This window comes from Natrix helvetica, assembly GCF_964273705.1.
Source record: "Natrix helvetica genome assembly, chromosome: 1".
Classification (NCBI taxonomy): Eukaryota; Metazoa; Chordata; class Lepidosauria; order Squamata; family Natricidae; genus Natrix; species Natrix helvetica.
In genome coordinates, this window is record NC_138548.1 from 358,268,342 (window position 1) to 358,287,977 (window position 19,636).

A 19,636-nucleotide genomic window follows, 5' to 3' on the forward strand; every position below is an offset into this window, starting at 1 on the left:
CCTGTCTGGATCCCTCTGAGATCTGAAAGCATATTGCTAAGCCCTCTTTTGAGTAAATGATTCCAAGCTGGAGTGAGATTCCCAAACAAGATCCCCAAACCCAAAGTAATAGTAATTCCTTAGTAAATTTGAAGCACATCCCAATGTGGCAGATCTCTACCGCCAATAATTGCAATGATTGTCCTAACTTTATTTCATGCTCTGCAGTTTTCAAAAGTCCCTTTCCTCAGTTGATGCTCGACAGTTTCTGATGCCAGAATACTTTCAACTCCCCTTTTCCTTTGGGATATATTGACAACCTCTTAAATAATCAAACCAACTGCACTTCTTTAATTTAATCAAAGCTAAGAGTACATCTACCAACCAAAAAAAATCAATTTTAGCTTTTCTCCGAAAACTTGTCATTCCACAGGAGAACAGAATTTGGCACCTTCCCAGGAGGAAAAATATTTTGCACGTGTGTTTATAGGACTTCCCAGAGTTGTGGTTCCTTCTCAGGGATCGTCATCTGAACATTCTTGCGTAGAATATGTATATGTACCTATATGGGGAGGTTTATGGGGAGGAACCAGTGACACGAACGCAATTTTCGACTGAAAAATACTTTCTTAGTCCCATTGGTTATCTCTAGTCATCATCTCACACAGTGTATCTGAATACAATTACTTTCATCAGATGTATTGATATGGCTTCTCCCATTTGTGGATCTTTCTATGGCAAGTAAGAGTGAATCTCCTTGGAAAGCATTTTCCACACTCCATTCATTCATAGGATTTTTTCCCCTTGCATGGATCATTTTATGGGATGTAAGACGACATTTCTTCCAAAAGCCCTTTCCACACTCCATACATTGATATGGCTTCTCTCCTGTGTGGATCATCTTGTGGTTTTTAAGATCACTGCTACGAGTAAAGGCCTTTCCACACTCCATACATTGATAGGGCTTCTCTCCTGTGTGGATCATCTTGTGGTTTTTAAGACTACTGTTACAAGTAAAAGTCTTTCCACACTCCAAGCATTCATATGGTTTATCCCCTGTATGGCTCCTTTTATGGTAAGCCAGATTACTATTCTGCCTAAAGCCCTTTCCACATTCCATACATTTATATGGCTTCTCTCCTGTGTGGATCATTTTATGGGAGGTGAGAACACAATTCCACCTAAAACTCTTTCCACATTCAAGACATTGATATGGCTTCTCTCCTGTGTGGATCCTCTTGTGGGAATTAAGACTACTGTTCAAAGTAAAAGACTTTCCACACTCCATACATTCATAGGATTTATTTCCTATATGGCTCCTTTTATGGTAAAACAGATCACTATTCTTCCTAAAGCTTTTTCCACATTCCATACATTTATATGGCTTCTCTCCTGTATTGATCCTTTTATGGGAATTAAGATTTCTGCTACAAGTAAAGCCCTTTCCACATTCAAATGGCTTCTCTCCTGTGTGGATCCTCTTGTGGGAATTAAGACGGCTGCTACGATTAAAGGCCTTTCCACAATCCATGCATTTATAAGGTCGTTCTCCTGTGTGATTCCTTTCATGGATTTTAAGAGAGTCATAACAACAGAAGGTCTTTCTGCATTCCATGCAAGTATATTGTTTGTCTTTTGAACGTGTTTTTTTATGGAAAGTGAGATCCTCTGATTTCTTAAAGCTCTTTTCACAATCCATACATTTATATGGTATTTCTCCCGTATCGATGATTGGATGGCTAAGGAGACGATTCGTCAAAGGAAAGCTTTTTTTAATTTTACTTTGTGATCGGTTTGTTTCATCAATCTTTGTATGCATCTGATCTGCAAAATTCCTGTTTTTCTCTGTCGGATGGACCGGTTGACATTGTTCCTTACGATTCTTATTCACTTGCTCATTATAGCCTTGAAAGGGATAAATGTAAAATATAGCAAACTAGGAGAATGATCAAATCTGAAATTTAGTAAAAGAATCATCAATATATTTTGGCTAGAAACTGCGAGACTGTGGGTACAGGTAGACTTAAACTTATAGCAGTTCAATTGGTGAACATACAAAGTTACAATGGGACTGAAAAAAGCGACTTAAGAACATTTTTCACACTTATGACCATTGAAACATCCCCCATAGAGATGTGATTTACATCCAAATGGGTCATATTGATGACAGTTGCAGTATCCCAGGGTCGTGTGATCCCCTTTTGCGACCTTCTGACAAGCAAAGTCAATGGAGAAGCCAGATCCACTTAACAACCATGTTACTAACTTAAACTGCAGTGATTCTCTTAAAAACTGTGGGGAGAATGGTCGTAAAAAGGGGCAAAACTCGCTTAACAAATTTCTCACTTAGCAACATTCATTTTGGGGCTCTATTGTGGTCATAACACGAGGACTGCCTGCACTAGGTCTGCCTTAAGCCTGAATGCTGGCTGAGTGACTTTGGGCGAGTATCTCTCAGCCTAAACCATATCACAGCGTTGTTGTTGGGGGGCAATAGGAAGAGGAAAGAGTCCTGGATGTGTCCACTGCCTTAATTTACTTGCAATAAAGGCAGGATATAATTAAAAAGTGATCTTTTTTATCAGAAATTTCTAAGCCCTCCACCCACCCATCCCTTCTCTATGTTACTGAGGACAGATGGGATCTTACCCAGAAAAGCCAGATTCCTTGAATTCTCCAGCATGACTTCCCCATGGAGAGCTTTTTGGGCAGGATCCAGCTGAGACCACTCCTCCTCTGAGAAATACACGGCCACTTCCTCAAAAGACACAAAATCCTGAACAAGGAAAGAAGTTTCCCTATTAATAGATAATCCCAAGCATAATTTGACAGTTTTCTTCCACCAATTCAAGGAGACATTCAGAGAACAAAATGGGTTTTGTTTGAACAGAATGGACAGGTAGGTTAAGGCAGGTGTGAATTTTCAACGATCTGGTCTAAAATTTGTCTTGCTGTCAAAACAGCAATATTATGAATTGAATATTATACAGAATAAAATGAATCTTACCTGAGGCAGAAATTCAGCCACTCTTTCAGCTCTATCACAAAGAGAAGGTGGTTCTAAAAATACTAAGGACAGGTTTCTATGACCTGTGAGACAGAAAATGGTAGAAGCAGACTGTTAAAAGAGAGAGAGATTCCGCTCAAGATGAACAAAACAATCATATGGATGGATGTCCAAACTTCATATCCCATGGAAAGACCTTCTGTTACCTGCAGAGGTGTCCTGACTTTGACCTTCCTGGAAGCTCTCCCTGAATAGCAGCTTCTGACCGGATTGCGGTGAACCTTTGCACCTCTGGGGATACTCGGTGATAGCTTGCAAGGACTTGTGGAGAAGATGTGGCAGGAGAAAGAAAGGAATAGTAGAGAGATAGAAATGAATTATCAATATTGAACACTCAGCCTAACAGGCACAATTGGTTAAGTTGGAAAGCCAGAATAGAATAATTGACTCAAATTCATCCTCTGGAAGAATAATAGAAGAAGAGACCTTAGCAGCTCATAATCCCAGAAAGTTCTGCCAGAGAGACATTGGCAAATTCAGAAAGATTCCCTTTAGAACTGCCAAGATTACTTTCTCATACCTGCAACTCTTCTTGCATCTTCTCAGACTCCTGGGTCAGCAAGAAGCCTTCGGCCAGGGACACCGCCTGGGAACTGGTCTCCGCTCCACACTCCCGCACCCATTGCTCCATCTCTGGGGGAAGGACAGCCAGGAACTGCTCCAGGAGCACCAGGTCCAGCATCTGAGCCTTGGTGTGTCTTTCTGGCTGCAGCCACTGACGGCAAAGGTGGTGAAGCTGACTGCAAACTTCTTGGGGACTTTTCCCCTCCTGGAACTGCACTTTTCTGAAGTCACAACATTGGACCTCTGAACTGCTGGCTTCCTCTTCTTGGCTCTTCTGCCCAGGACTTGCCCCATTCTCCCCACAGCTCCAAGGCTGAGCAGCTGGATGGGCTTTTCCAGCTCCTGCATTTCCTGGGCTTTGTCCCTCCGTCTTCTCTCTGGTCTCTAATCCAGCACCAAAATGGACCCATGGATCTCCCCAGGTCTTCCTAATCACGAGAGGTCTGGCCAAAGCTCCTAATGCCATTCAGCCCAATTCCTTCACAAGATACTTTGGTCTCCAGAGGAATCAGGAAAGATCTCCAGCCTTCAGAACTGAAATGGAAAACACAAGGATGTTCAATAGGGGGGGCAAATCTGAATACTGAGCATCCTCCTCCACAAATAAACAAACAAACAAACAACCCAAATTCTTATGAACCTACCAAGTTCTGCAATGTTTTTTTTTGAGGGGGGGGGGATATTATAAGATATACTTATTTATGTTTGGGGAAAGTTTGCTACCACTCTTCTGCCTCAACTTCTATCAAGGAATCAAAATATTGGATAAGTGCATTTAAAATATGATTTGGGTTTCTATTTCCTAATTATTAATATCAAATCATTTCTGTTGCTGCCTACAACCCTTTGCATAACCCAAATTATGTCTCTAGTAAAAAAAAGAATTACGCCAGAAGCCAGGATTAAGAAGCGACCATCCAATGAATGGCCCTTCTTGTAACAGGTTCTTTGTTTGCCTGCAGGCAGAGACGCCAAAGAGAACGTGGGGAAAGGCAGGAAAGGAGGAAAGCGGGTTCCATTCCTTACACGCCTTGCCCTCAACTCTTCACACACGGAACTGCAGCCTTGCATACAAAGGCAACCGGGGGGACTTTGGCCGGTGGCTTCTCTGGGCCCAGGAAAGGGGAGGCGAGGGAAAAACCCTTCTGGAAAAGGGCCGAGAAACCTGCAGGAAATTCTCCAGGAATCAAGACGTTCTGCGTGTTTGGGGAAGGCAGCCTCTCCCTCTCCCCGCATGCAGAGGGTTGCCGGAGGAAACGGAGGGTCGATGGGTCCCCTCTTTCTGGCGACCCCGATTTCCTTCCTGGAGAAAACGCGGCAGGTGCGGAGCTGCCCTGCGTGTCCCTTTCTTCCACGGGGTGGCAGGGGAACATGGGACCTCGAACTCTCCCTCCCTCCCTCCCCTTTCCGCCCCTTGGAGCTTGGGGAAGCTTTGCGTGCTCCAGGCTCCCCTCCAGCGTCAGAGGAAAGAGCCCCACTCACCCCGAGTCTCGCCTGGATCTCCACCCGAGAGAGAATCCCTTCCAGCCTCTCGGCCTCCTGGCTCAGCCGAAGCTTCTCAGCGGAGGGAAGAAGAATCGGACGCCGCAGAAAAAGCAGACACGCTCCCAGCCTTTCCCGGGAAGTTTTGAGTTCCCGAAAGAGCCAGGCGCATGCTCAGTTCCCTCTGGAAGGGGGCTGCCCATCACTTCCAAGCGCTGACGAGGGAGCCCCCTGGTGGACTCTGGGCGCTACGACAGGGGATCCCGCAAAGGAGCAGAAGACCAGAGCAGGTTCCACGGGGGCCAAGGATGATGGGCATGGGAGTGGAAGGAAAGCGTCTCTCCACAAGTCTTGCCCTTCCAAATAGGTGGCCATCATCTATGCAGTTTTAGAATTTCCTCTTCTTAATGTCTGGGTACTATGTGTGATTTGTGGGCATTGAGGAACAACACATACAGAACAAGAGCAGGGAGAAAAAAAAACAATTTTCCTTGATTTCATCAAGTTTTTGTGCAGCGGTTTTTACAGTTAAGAATAAAATCACTGGTTATCCATTAAACATAACTAAATATTTCATTGAGCATTGTGTGTTCAAATTACCATTAGTATTCTTTCATTGGTGACAGCCCTTATTTCCTTAAATCCATAGTTATCTATTAGGTAACAGTAAGTCTTTATAGAATTATAATATCGCTTGTCTCTAAGAAATAAGAGCAAAGGTTAAATCAAGAGATTCCCGTTAATTCATATTACACATTTATACTTTCAGTTAACCATGTTTTCAATCATCCACAACTCCAAATATAATTTTCCATTGTTAATTATCAATCCATATAGTCATTAGATATTTCAATTCATATGTGTATCCATTGTTCATTACATCATCGTTAGTCCATTTAGTATAGCAGAAATCTTTACGTTATAAAATAGTCACTACCTACAATCATACCTAATGGTTTAAATGATCCCACTCATACATTAGGTGCATTATTGTTCTTCATATATCGTATAAATAAGTACTCTATTTCATAATAAAAAAATTAACATATAAAAAAAGAAAAAAGAAACGTTCACAGCATTAGATATAACTTTCTATTATTGCATAAAAAATATAATTAAAAAAATGATTTCATTTCCAGGTTTTTTATCTAACCATTGGTAAAACAAATCCCACTCTATAAAATTGCTCATCCTCTAGTTCTCTAATTTCAAATATAAGCTTACTCATTTCAGCACAGTCCATTATTTTCCGAATGATTTTCTCCTCTGTTGGTAATTTCTCATTTTTCCAATTTTTGGCAAATACAATTCTAGCAGCTGTTAATACATTTATAATCAAATATTTCAAGTCCTTGTTGTATGTTTCTGGTATTATTCCCAATAAAAAGAGTGGTTTATGTATCATTTTCTCCAACCACATGTGTATTTTAGTCCAGTATCTTTTAACTTCAGAACAAGTCCACCACATGTGGTAAAATGTGCCCGGCGTCTGATGACATTTCCAGCATTTTTCAGACTTATTCTTAGACATTCTTGCTATTCTCGATGGGGATAAGTGCCACCTGTAAAACATCTTATACAAATTCTCTTTATATGCAGTTGACATTGTCGTTTTATAGTTCTGAGTCCACAGTTTTTGCCATTTTTCTAAATCAATCCCATGCCCAAAGTTTTCCCCCCAAGCTAACATAATTTCTTTGATTTGTTCTTCCTGTAATTTCACCTCTAATAAGTAGGCATAGAATTTTTGGATTACTTTTTCATCGTTACCTGTTAAGATTTTATCTAATTCAGTCATTTTATCATAAAAGCCCTCCTTTTTTCGATCTTCATTGTATCTAGAATGTATTTGCACATATGAATACCAATTAACTTCAATACCTTCCTGTTTCAATTCTTGTATAGATTTGAGTTCACCCTCTGTATTTAATAATTCAGCATATCTAACTGTTTGTTCCCTTTTATATATTATTGAATATGAAAAAGCTTGATGGTTGATATCCAGACTGGAATTTTCAGGTAGTGCAACCTCTTAACCTTCTCCCAATTTAATAACAGAGCCTCTCTTATATAATGCCTTCTGAAATAACCATGTGCTTTAGTTCCCTTATACCGTAAAAATGCATGCCATCCCAACAACAGGTCGTGACCCTCTGGATTCAAAAGCCTAACATTTCTTAGCATTATCCATTCCTTGATCCACATCAGGCTGGCTGCCTGATAATACAACTCCCAGTCGGGTAAGCCCCACCCTCCTCTTGATTTAGCATCTTGCAAGAGTTTACATTTTATTTTTGCTTTTTCCCCTGCCATATGAATTTCAACACCATTTTATTTAAATCTTCAAAGTAGTCTTTCCCCAACCTAATTGGGATAGTCTGGAACAAATATAGAATTCTAGGTAGGATGCTCATTTTGATTGTTGAGATTCTTCCAATCATTGATAGTTGAAGATTCTCCCATTTCACCAGATCTATTGCAATTTGTTGCTTCAATCTAAGATAATTATCTTCTTTGAGGGTACTGCATCTGGCTGTTAGATAAATCCCAAAATTTTTAACTTTATTTGTAATTTGCATTTCCAAAATTTTTGCCAATTCTTCTTTTTGCTTTAATGGTATATTTTTTGTCAAGATCTTTGTTTTGTCTTTATTTTCAAGCCTGCAACTTTTCCATACTCCTCAATTTTTCCTATCAATTTAGATGCAGATTCAAGTGGCTCCTCAAGAATAAAAACTAAATCATCTGCAAATGCTTGCAGCTTGTATTCTTCTTTTTTAATAGTCATTCCCTTTATTTCTTCCTCTTCTCTAATCTTTCTATTTAGAACTTCTAGTGTTAAGACAAAAAGCAGCGGTGATATTGGACAGCCTTGTCTCGTGCCTCTTTTTATTTCAATGAGATCTGTCAGTTCTCCATTTATCATTATCTTGGCTGTTTGCTTGTGGTATATCGTTTCTATGGCTTGAATAAAGTTTTTACCAAAGTTCATTTGTTCCATTTGTTGTATCATAAATATCCAATTCACATTATCAAAGGCTTTCTGCGCATCCAGGAACATCAAAGCCATTTGCTTCTCAGGGTGGACCTCAAAATATTCCAAGGTATCCAAAATTGTTCTTATATTATCTCTAATTTGCCTCTTTGGTAAAAACCATTTTGGTCCTGGTGGATAAACCCATTTAAATATTTTTTTCAGTCTCTCTGCCAATATAGAAGCAAATAACTTATAATCTGAGTTCAACAAGGAGATAGGTCTATAGTTCTTAATTTGCGTATCGTCTGCCTCCGCTTTGGGTAACAATGTAATATATGCTTCCAGCCATGAGTTAGGTATTTTGCTTTCAGTCATTACTTCGTTCATAACTTCTAGCAGGGGAATGGCCAAGGATTCCTCTAGTGTTCTATAAAATTCCACAGGAAATCTTTCTTGAAGCTCCTTTTCTTGAAGATCAGAGTCAGAAACTGGCAAAATCCTTGGCTGATGCACCTCAGGAGATCCCCTCCTCTCACCTCCTCCTCCTCCTCCTCCTGTGCTGAAGGTGATCCAGGCAGGCTATGCGTGGGAAACCCTCCCTCTTCCCTCAGGCTCACAATTCTGGGAGCTGAAACTCAGAATACTCCAGGGGTCCCACAAGGTCAGCAGTCATCGTAAAGGGTTGCCTGAGAAAGCGAATATCAAGCCAGCCATGCACAGAGAGTCCTCGACTGGCAATAATTCAGTGACCCTTCAAAATCACAATGAAAAAAGAAAGGATTCATGACCATTTTTCACACTTACGGACACTGCACCGTCCCCATGGTCCTGTGGTCAAAATTCGGACGCTTGGCAACTGAGTCGTGTTTATGACAGTTACAGTGACCCATGGTCGTGTCATAACCTTTTGCGATCTTCTAATAAATAACGTCAATGGAGAAGCCAGATTCTCTGAAAAACCATCTTACTAATTTAACAACTGCAGGGATTCACTTAACAACTGGGCCAATAAAAATCCTGAAATGGGGCACTTAACGACTTTGTCCTTTAGCAATAGAAATTTTGTGCTCAATTCTGGTCGTAAGTGGAGGACTGTGTCTATTCCTTTCCTTTTCTCTGGAGCCTGCAAAAGAAGGGAATGGCCACAGAAGGCGGACAGAAAGTGGGCCTTGCTGGTGAGGTTGCTGTCATAGGAAAAGGGACAGAAAAAGTTGTTCTGGCTGAAACAAAGGGTCTCATGATGGTTAAGTCATGTGGTTTGTTTGGGAATTGGGAAAGATAGACTCTGCTGAATCCTACCGGCAACGGATTCTCTACGCACAGTCTGAGACATCAAGCCTTGCTGAACCACTCCTTGGAAGCTGGTTCCCTGCGCATGGCGGAAGAAGGCAGTGGAGGAGAAACAGTATTCCATTTGTTAGGATGTAAAATGAATTAGAGACCAGTACGAAACTCCTGAAGATACTTATGTTTGAGGAAACCTGGGAGTGGGGACTCTGTGCTGCTGTCCTACTCCTAGGACTGTGGACATTATATTTAACAAATAAGGACTGGTTCTGTGGGACACCTAGGACTGATATTGCCCAACAAGTCATCTATACTCCCAAACCCCTTCCTGGCGTGGTGAGTCTGTAGACTAAGGGCATTGAAATTGAATAAGGGCCTTTGTGTGTAGGCTATGATGATCTTCCTGTTGCTTTGGGTGGTGTTGGCAAAGGGTCTATTAAGTGATAATATCCTGAGTGGTAGTTCCTAGTGTTGTAAGGATGCCCGAGAAATCCCCCTTGTCCTTGAGGGAGGATCTGGGGAGGTTGGGAACCCCACGGAACTGGACAAGAACAAGTCACAGAGTGGGGCTACCCTGGGTCAGGTCCGTTCTCGACAGTGACGTGTCATCGATAGGTGGGGTCGAGACCCTGGACCTAGGCCAACTCCAAGGCCTAAGGACAAGCGTCCGACAATCCCTGTAAAAGGAGGAGTAGGAAAAAGGGATAACGGGCCTTTAAATCAATTGAAAAAACGGAACTTACATGTTGAGGATACTGGAATTAGGACGAAGCCTTGTTAATCAGTCTGACCCCGCCCTAGGTCAAAAATGCTGGTTATGTTTGTCTGCTGGTCCTTCATCTTACAATGCTATTCCAGTTGAGTCAGATCTCTGGGAGAGAACCAAAGCCACAATAGTCCTTGAGAAAAAGATTAGATGGAGAACCAAAACAGCAGCAGCCAAATTGCAGAAAGACTTTTATAATGCATTCAAAAGACTGGGAGAAAGTCGTCTCCAAATTGTTGGCCCGATAGCTGTTGGTGTGGAAATCATAAGGATACCTTCTTTATGTGTACAGACATATCAGGAACCTGGTACTCCTGTAGGGTCCCTGACAAAAGAGCAATGTTCATCAGAAATATATCTTGGTCCTACTCCTAACAAGAATTCCTCTGGGATGTTTAGAAGGGTAGAACACCACCCTGTCCTTGAGGATACAAAACTAATCCCAAGCATTTCTCCCTCTGCACACCACTTATTTCACCAAAAGATCACTCACTCACCAACACCAGCTGCCTCCATTACAAGATGGGGAGGATGGAATATATCTTGGGAAAAGTGCCCAAGGCCATTCCAGCCCCCTCGAAACAATATCTGGCTCTCCCGGAAAAGCACAGATGGTTTATGTATTACTTTCCCCCCGGGAAATACCACATCCCGTTATCTTTTTGAAGGCCCAGTCCTCAGAGATAAGCAAAAGAACCCTTCACAAGAGGTCCCATTACAGCCACTGACTGGCATGCAAGTGGCAGGGATTTTGGCGTTCTGGACTTATGAAAAGAACCACTGGGTTCATGTCTTTTCCATGAACGTGGGTGTGTGTGTGGAAGAAAATGGGGTTTTCTTTTTATGTGGCATATGCACGCTGGTACATCTTTTTCCTAAAATGGGTGTTGTCAGTGGAGAACATACGATTCCTGTTCCCCTCATGGGGCATGTTCAGAAACGAGTGCCAATCTTGATTCCCCTATTAGCCATCATGGGAATAGGGACAGCAATTGGAACAGGTGTAGGGGGACTGACACACTCTGTAATACAGTTTCAACAATTGTCAGAGGAATTTCAAGAAAGCTTGAACCAAATTGCTGGATCTACCCATGCACTGTCAAATAGTGTATGCTTATTGTATGCTTGCTTGCTTAGTAAGAAGTCTGGAATGTTACCTACTTACTGAACAGAAATAGACAGATAAGAAGCAGTGGAAGTTTCTGCATGGAAAAACCTCCAAAGGGGGGAATAAGATGGAATATGGAATAATATGGGATAAGACGAATCTTAATATATGTGACTTATTTTATAATGGAGCATGTTAAGAGTTTTGTAAGAGGAAACTTTAGTGAGTAGATTAAGAGCTTGTAAGAGGAAGCATAATGAAAAGGAAATCACACCTAGCCAAGCAAATGTAACCGCAGACTTGAAGACAGGAAACTTAGGCAGGAAACGTAGATAGATGATTTAGCTTTGAGATAAGGGGGGGGGCTATGGGCTGTCAGAAATGTAACCAATCAACAGATGTCAAAAGTATGTACAAAAGTACCTGCATTAGAATCCTTCGGGATTCAGTCTTTGCTTTTTTGTGTAGCGACTGAATCTTGCGCAATAAACCTTTTCTGTTTGATCCCGGAATTCCGTGTCAGTTCCTAAAATTCCATAATAGTGGAATATACACTTAACAACTGGGGCAATAAAAATCCTGAAATGGGGCACTTTGACAACTTTGTCGTTTAGCAATAGAAATGTTGGGCTCAATTCTGGTCGTAAGTAGAGGACTACATCTATTCCTTTTCTCTGGAGCCTGCAAAAGAAGGGAATGGCCACAGATTGCGGACAGAAAGTGGACCTTGCTGGGGAGATGGCTGTCATAAGAGACGGGACAGAAAAAATTGTTCTGGCTGAAACAAAGAGTCTCGTGATGGTTAAGTCATGTGGTTTGTTTGGGAATTGTCTTTTTAACTATTCATGGCATCTATGGAACCAATTAAGGTAACATTGCTGTCTGTTGTGCTTTCTGAGATGCCCCCCAAAAACAAGAAACATCTACAATAGGAGTATCAAACTCAACGCCCACGGGCCACATCCAGTCCCCAGGGTGCTTAAATCCAGCCCGTGGGGCCGGCCTGGAAATACGAAAGGACTGGCCCACGGTGCCTCTGGCGGCTAAAACAGGTTGCATCCACCACCCACACCTCATTTTCACCTTCCATGGCCTCCTGCAGCACTCTACTGGCCAAAAACAGCACAACAATGAGCCCAAAATGGGCCAAAATGGAAAAAATGGGCTGTTTTGATCCCAAATGGGGCCGTTTTGATCACATAATGGGCCATTTTGATTCCAAAACAGGCCAAAAATGCCCTGAAAAATGGGCCAAAATGGGGCCAAAACATGCTGAAAAACAGGTTGAAAACTGGTCGAACAACAGGCCAAAACACCTGAAGAATGGATCAAAATGCCCAAAAAGCGAGTCCAAAACAGGCCAAAAATGCCCTGAAAAATGGGCCAAAATGGGGCCAAAACATGCTGAAAAACAGGTTGAAAACTGGTCGAACAACAGGCCAAAACACCTGAAGAATGGATCAAAATGCCCAAAAAGCGAGTCCAAAACAGGCTGAAAATGGCCCAAAAAAGGGCCCAAACCTGTCAAAGAACAGGCCCAAAACAGGCTGATAAAAGGCCCAAAAACAAGTTTGAAAAAAGGCCTAAAACAGGCCGAACAATGAGCCCAAAATGGGTGAAAAATGAGCCCAAAACGGCCTGAAAAATGGGCCAAAAACAGGCTGACAAACGGGTCGAAAATTGGGCCAATAAGGGCTGAAAAACGGCAAAACCACCAAGCTCAGAGTCCACAAAGGACCCTTCATCTCAACCCTGAGCTACAAATATTCTCCCATATATATTCTCTATGCCATGTAGTCCATCTAGGTCAGGGGTGGCGAACAAGTTCGACAAAAAGAGCCAAAATTTTAAACTGTGAGAGTCAGAGAGCCACACCACGCAGTGACCTGCCAAAACAGACGAACACTCACACAAAAGCATATAATTTTAACAATAATATATTAAACACATAATATAACATGCTCAGTCAGGTGTTTTTTGTTATACATTTTTATAAACCCATTAGAGCTGCTGTATAACTTTTAAATCCATAAATAAGTGGAATCTCTGTCCACCTAACAACCTACAAGATTACTTGATGACCACAACCAGGAATGCCACACTTGCAGTCATTAAACAAAGCAGTCACATATCTCGCTTAATGACTGCTTTGCTCAGTGACCAGATTGTGATTGTAAATCGAGTACAACCTATACATGGGTAAAGCCTGGTCCTAATATTATCTTCCTTTAACCTAATATATGTATTATAATATATATATGAGTTTGGATTATCTTTGATATCTATTACAATTACAGGCTGTGAGAAAAACACTCGTAGAATTTTGGGAAATATACTAACCATGGAAATTCAATTAAATGTTTTCTCCTATTTAAAACTCTGCTGCTCCTGAACCCAGAGCTTCAATATGCAACCATTATTATTAATTTGAGCAATCATTAGAACCTCACCGGAATCCTGCAGCAACTGTGCTAGACTTTGAAGCATTATTTTTTTGGGCGCAGCAGAGGGCGCTGTTGAGCTAAACCCGGAAGTACGGTCGACGCGACGACGCTTGCCTGCCCTCCACCAGCTCTGAGCTGGTGGAGCGGAGGCAAGCGTCGTCGCGTCGACCGTACTTCCGGGTTTAGCGCGCGATCCGAGCCACAGTATACTAAATAATGGTAAGAGGCAAAGAGCCTCATTTATTTTGGCCGCGAGCCGCATGCGGCTCGCGAGCCGCGTGTTCGCCACCCCTGATCTAGGTTCTTCTTCTTTTTTTTTTATAAACAAAGTTTTATTGGTTTTTTAGTGTTTTACAAAAGGAAAAGGTATGGGGAAAGTTACAAATTTTGGCAGCCGCAAACTGCAGTGTGTATACCCCCCCTCCAGACTCATGTTATACATTTGCATAGCATTCAAATATTACATTATAGCATATAGTCAGTGTGATAAATTCATTAATAATTTCAATCAGTTTATATCATGTGGATTTTCTTACTTATTTGTGTGATCTGAGCTTTCTTGATGTCGCCCCGTCTCCCCCCGTTGGCACCGCTCTGGCCCCTCCCGTGTCTTGTGCATCTACTGGAATATCTTCTGGTTTTTCTAGTAGTTTATTTTTTTCCATAAAGACCTGCGCCTCTATGGGTGTATTAATTCTGACTCGTCTCCTCCCAGAATATTAACATACCTTCAGGCAGCAACCAACGAAACCACACCCCCTTCTGGTATAATTTATTTGCCAATTGCGAATAATATTTTCTTTTCTCCCTCACTTTCTTGGGGATCTGTTTCAGTATGGTTATCTCCTTATCTTTGTATATCAGGGCTTGTCCCCTTTGTGTATTCAGAATTTCATCTCTTGTGCTTTTCCTAAGAAATTTAATATGCACCTCCCTGGGGACATTGTGTGTTCTAGCATATGCAGAGTTCACCCAATAAGCCAGGTCTATTTCCCACCCCATCTGTTGTTTTTCTTTCTGGATATACTCAGCCAAAATATTTGTCATGATGTCCCTTATGTTTTCATCATCTGTCTCCATCACATTTTGAAACCTAAGATAAAAAGACATTCTCTCAAACTCTATTTTCATTTGTTGGGTGTCAAGTTCTTTGTTTCCCTTTTGCACGCCTTCCACCCTCCCCCCTCATCTCAGCCGCCCCCTGCTCCAAAAGATCCAGTCTCTGTGAGTTCTTATTAATATTTTCGTAGTTCCCTCTAATTTCTTCTGTCATCTCCTTCAGTTGTTTCTTAATTTCCTCTTGTCCCTGTAGAAGTTGCTGGAACATTTGATGAAACTCCAAGTCCGTAGTTTTAACTTGTTTAAGGGCTGTCAATGTTGTTTGAGTACTCAGACTTGAGGTTGTAGATGTCGGGGCAGAGGCAGCAAAGCCAGACTTTCCAGGAGGTGGTCTTTTAGATGTCATTGTTGGTAATAAAGGGTCCAGTCAGTATAGAGAGGAATCAATCAGAGTGGTAGAGCAGCCAAGAGAGTCCGGGGGTAGAGAGACCAGGCACCAGGGAACTCTCTAATCACCCTGGCAGGGAACAGACGTTTCTCACTCCAGAAAGTTCAAAAGCAAACAATCCACAAGAGAATTATCCAAATAACACGGAGACAAAGACCGGAAGCCTGAAGCTAAGAGGTGGAGTCAAGTTCAGCTTTCATGAAGACAACGGAAGTGTGCCATCTTGCCCTGCCAACTTCGGGCACTGAGGCAACAAATAAAGTTTTCAAAGTTCAAAGTTCCCAAGGCTTCCAGATCGCATTGTCTTAAAACCTGAAGGTTTAAATCTGAAGATCCATTTAGTTGGAGTGTGACCTCCTTGGTTTGGCTCTCCCCCTCCTCCTTCCCTTGGGGCTGCGAGCACTTTTGTTTCTAGCCGCTTGTCCAAGGGGGGGGGGAAATCCCCCTCCCCTCCAGCCACACCTCTCCAAATTAACAAAAGTTCCAATAAGCACAACTGACAATTTTTAAAGTTGGTAAAGGGTATGAAGAGAGTCTACACCTCACCGCATCGCCACTGCAGCCTTCAGCATTCTTTTTTTCTTCCGGACAGCCTCACAGCGAAGACGCTACGCGCCTCCCCTTCGCGCTCCCCGGTGCCTGGAGCGAAGCGAGAGCCCCCCGATGGCCGCCGCCGATGCAGGTGTCCTCCCGCCGCGCCGCTCCTTCGGCAGAACGCCTCCCCGGGGCGTCCTGTGCCCCCCAAGGGGTGGGAAGCCCACCAGGGATGCGCAGGGCGGGCAGTCTCTGCCCGTCGCCGTCAGCCGCCGGAACCGGACCATCTAGGTTCTTCTTGAATGCTTGGCCAGTCAGTCATTTTCCTCTAGAAGAACCTTCCTTGATAGCTACTGCCTTTGGACATTGCTAGTAGATTGAAAGGTATAGATATTTCCTCAGCACAGGGAGCTTGTAAAGGTTTGTGGAAATCAGCTTGAGGGAGAAGGGAAATACATGCTACTCAGGGAAATGTCGAATTAAAGGGGGAGAAGTATGCAGCTGCATAACTGGCAAGGAAGGAATCTTAACAACAATGTGCATTGATGTATCAGACAGTTATTTATTGATTTATTCAATGCATATGCCCTCCATCTCACAGTGAGAAGTAACTTTAAGGGACAGCAGATTTGTACTTTGTCTTTTATTATAAAATATTTATTATATGCACAATTTTATTAATGCAGCCTTACAACAGAGTATGAATAGTAGTAAGTACAATAGCCTTAAAAAGGAGTTAGCCTATCTGGCCACGATTCCTGTCTGGATACCTCTGAGATCTGAAAGCATATTGCTAAGCCCTCTTTTGAGTAAATGATTCTAAGCTGGAGTGAGATTCCCAAACAAGATCCCCAAACCCAAAGTAGTAGTAATTCCTTAGTAAATTTGAAGCACATCCCAATGCGGCAGATCTCTGTCGCCAATTCTTGCAATGATTGTCCTAACTTTATTTCATGCTCTGCAGTTTTCAAAAGTCCTGTTAAGTATATCTCCTTTTGGAGACGAGAGTTGAGTAGGAGAAGGTAGCAAGGAATGTGCCGCTGAATAGTCACGCTATCAATCACAGCCGCCGAAGTTAAAAGAAGCAAACAAAAATAGTGCTAACAAAAATAGGATAAACATTCTCCAAAAACAAGCGATAAGTAGTCTTGAATTATATACACAGTCTAAGATACAGCACGTTGGTTTACAGATGCTCAACTCACGATTCACCATATAGACAGGTAACTAACATATAGAGTAGCCACCATTCAATATACAGTATTCAACCCCAATAACAAGCACGGAGAACATACCGGAACAACCAGGAACAAACAGTAGTAGTTCCTACTCCCTCTTATGGCTGGTTAAAGCAACAGCATCCAATCACATCTCACTTGAGCATTTAAAGTGGCAGATATATTATTTCAATCATGGCTTATATATATATATATAGACATTGACAACCCATTACTAGGGCTACATCCCTAACAAGTCCCTTTCCTCAGTTGATGCTCGACAGTTTTTCCCTTGAGATATATTGACAACCTGTTAAATAATCAAACCAACTGCACTTCTCTAATTTAATCAAAGGCTACAAGTACATCTACCAACAAAAAAAGTCAATTTTAGCCTTCCTGTGAAACCTTGTCATTCTACAAGAGAACAGAATTTGGCACCTTCCCAGGAGGAAAAATGTTTTGCATGTGTGTTTATAGGACTTCCCACAGTTGTGGTTCCTTTTCAGGGATCGTCATCTGAACATTCTTGCGTAGAATATGTATATGTACCTATATGGGGAGGTTTATGGGGAGGAACCAGTGACACGAACATTATTTTAGACTGAAAAATGCTTTCTTAGTCCCATTGGTTATCTCTAGTCATCATCTCACACAGTCTATCTGAATACAATTATTTTCATCAGATGTATTGATATGGCTCCTCCCATTTGTGGATCTTTCTATGGCAAGTAAGAGTGTATCTCCACATTCATAGCTTTTTTTCCCCTTGCATGGATCATTTTATGTGACGTAAGATGACATTTCTTCCTAAAGCTTTTTCCACATTCCATACATTTATATGGCTTCTCTCCTGTGTGGATCATCTTGTGGTTTTTAAGACTACTGTTCAAAGTAAAAGTCTTTCCACATTCCAAGCATTCATATGGTTTATTCCCTGTGTGGCTCCTTTTATGGGAAGTAAGATCATAATTCTTCCTAAAGCACTTTCCACATTCCATACATTTATATGGCTTCTCTCCTGTGTGGATCATCTTGTGGGAATTAAGATGACTGCTACAAGTAAAGGTCCTTCCACACTCCATACATTGATATGGCTTCTCTCCTGTATGGATCATCTTGTGGTTTTTAAGGCTACTGTTCAAAGAAAAAGTCTTTCCACACTCCATACATTGATATGGCTTCTCTCCTGTATGGATCGTCTTGTGGTTTTTAAGAGTACTGTTCAAAGTAAAAGTCTTTCCACACTCCAAGCATTCATATGGTTTATCCCCTGTATGACTCCTTTTATGATAAGACAGATCACAATTCTTCCTAAAGCTTTTTCCACACTCTATACATTGATAGGGCTTCTGTCCTGTGTGGATCCTTTTATGAGAAGTAAGATCACAATTCTGCCTAAAGCCCTTTCCACATTCAATACATTGATATGGCTTCTCTCCTGTATGGATCATATTGTGTTTTTTAAGATTACTTTTCAAAGTAAAGGTCCTTCCACACTCCATACATTCATAGGATTTATTCTCTATATGGCATCTTTTATGGTAAAAAAAATTACTATTCTTCCTAAAGCTTTTTCCACATTCCGTACATTTATATGGCTTCTCTCCTGTGTGGATCCTCTTGTGGGAATTAAGATGACTGCTACAATTAAAGGCCTTTCCACATTCAAATGGCTTTTCTCCTGTGTGGATCCTCTTGTGGGAATTAAGACAAGTGCTACGATTAAAGGCATTTCCACAATCCATGCATTTATAAGGTCGTTCTCCTGTGTGATTCCTTTCATGGATTTTAAGAGAGTCATAACAACAGAAGGTCTTTCTGCATTCCATGCAAGTATATTGTTTGTCTTTTGAACGTGTTTTTTTATGGGAAGTGAGATCCTCTGATTTCTTAAAGCTCTTTTCACAATCCATACATTTATATGGTATTTCTCCCGTATCGATGATTGGATGGCTAAGGAGACGATTCGTCAAAGGAAAGCTTTTTTTAATTTCACTTTGTGATCGGTTTGTTTCATCAATCTTTGTATGCATCTGATCTGCAAAATTCCTGTTTTTCTCTGTCGGATGGACCGGTTGACATTGTTCCTTACGATTCTTATTCACTTGCACATTATAGCCTTGAAAGGGAAAAATGTAAGATGTAGCAAACTAGGAGAATGATCAAATCTGAAATTTAGTAAAAGAATCATCAATATATTTTGGCTAGAAACTGGGAGACTGTGGGGACAGGTAGTCTTAAACTTATAGCAGTTCAATTGGTGAACATACAAAGTTACAATGGGACTGAAAAAAGCGACTTAAGAACATTTTTCACACTTATGACCATTGGAACATCCCCCATTGAGATGTGATTTACATTCAGTTGCTTGACAACTGGGTCATATTTATGACAGTTGCAGGATCCCAGGGTCGTGTGATCCCCTTTTGCGACCTTCTCACAAGCGAAGTCAATGGAGAAGCCAGATCCACTTAACAACCATGTTACTAACTTAAACTGGGGTGATTCTCTTAAAAACTGTGGAAAGAAAGGTCGTAAAAAGCGGCAAAACTCGCTTAACAAATTTCTCACTTAGCAACATTAATTTTGGGGCTCAATTGTGGTCATAACACGAGGACTGCCTGCACTAGGTCTGCCTTAAGCCTGAATGCTGGCTGAGTGACTTTGGGCGAGTATCTCTCAGCCTAAACCATATCACAGC

General features: G+C 41.7%; 2 protein-coding genes across 2 annotated transcripts in view; one reads left to right on the forward strand and one right to left on the reverse strand.

The window, feature by feature from the left end:
* LOC309397387 (uncharacterized protein) overlaps positions 1 to 19,636 on the forward strand; it is a 275,961-nt gene that overhangs the window by 218,567 nt on the left and 37,758 nt on the right. The window lies entirely within an intron of this gene.
* Positions 293 to 5,251, reverse strand: LOC309397684 (uncharacterized protein). Its single transcript, XM_081963932.1, has 6 exons — positions 5,093 to 5,251; positions 3,567 to 4,144; positions 3,193 to 3,307; positions 2,987 to 3,069; positions 2,629 to 2,755; positions 293 to 1,884 (listed from the first exon to the last, which is right to left on the reverse strand). The coding sequence occupies exons 2-6, from the start codon at positions 4,074 to 4,076 to the stop codon at positions 635 to 637; spliced, it is 2,085 nt and encodes a 694-aa protein (XP_081820058.1). The 5' UTR covers positions 4,077 to 4,144; positions 5,093 to 5,251; the 3' UTR covers positions 293 to 634.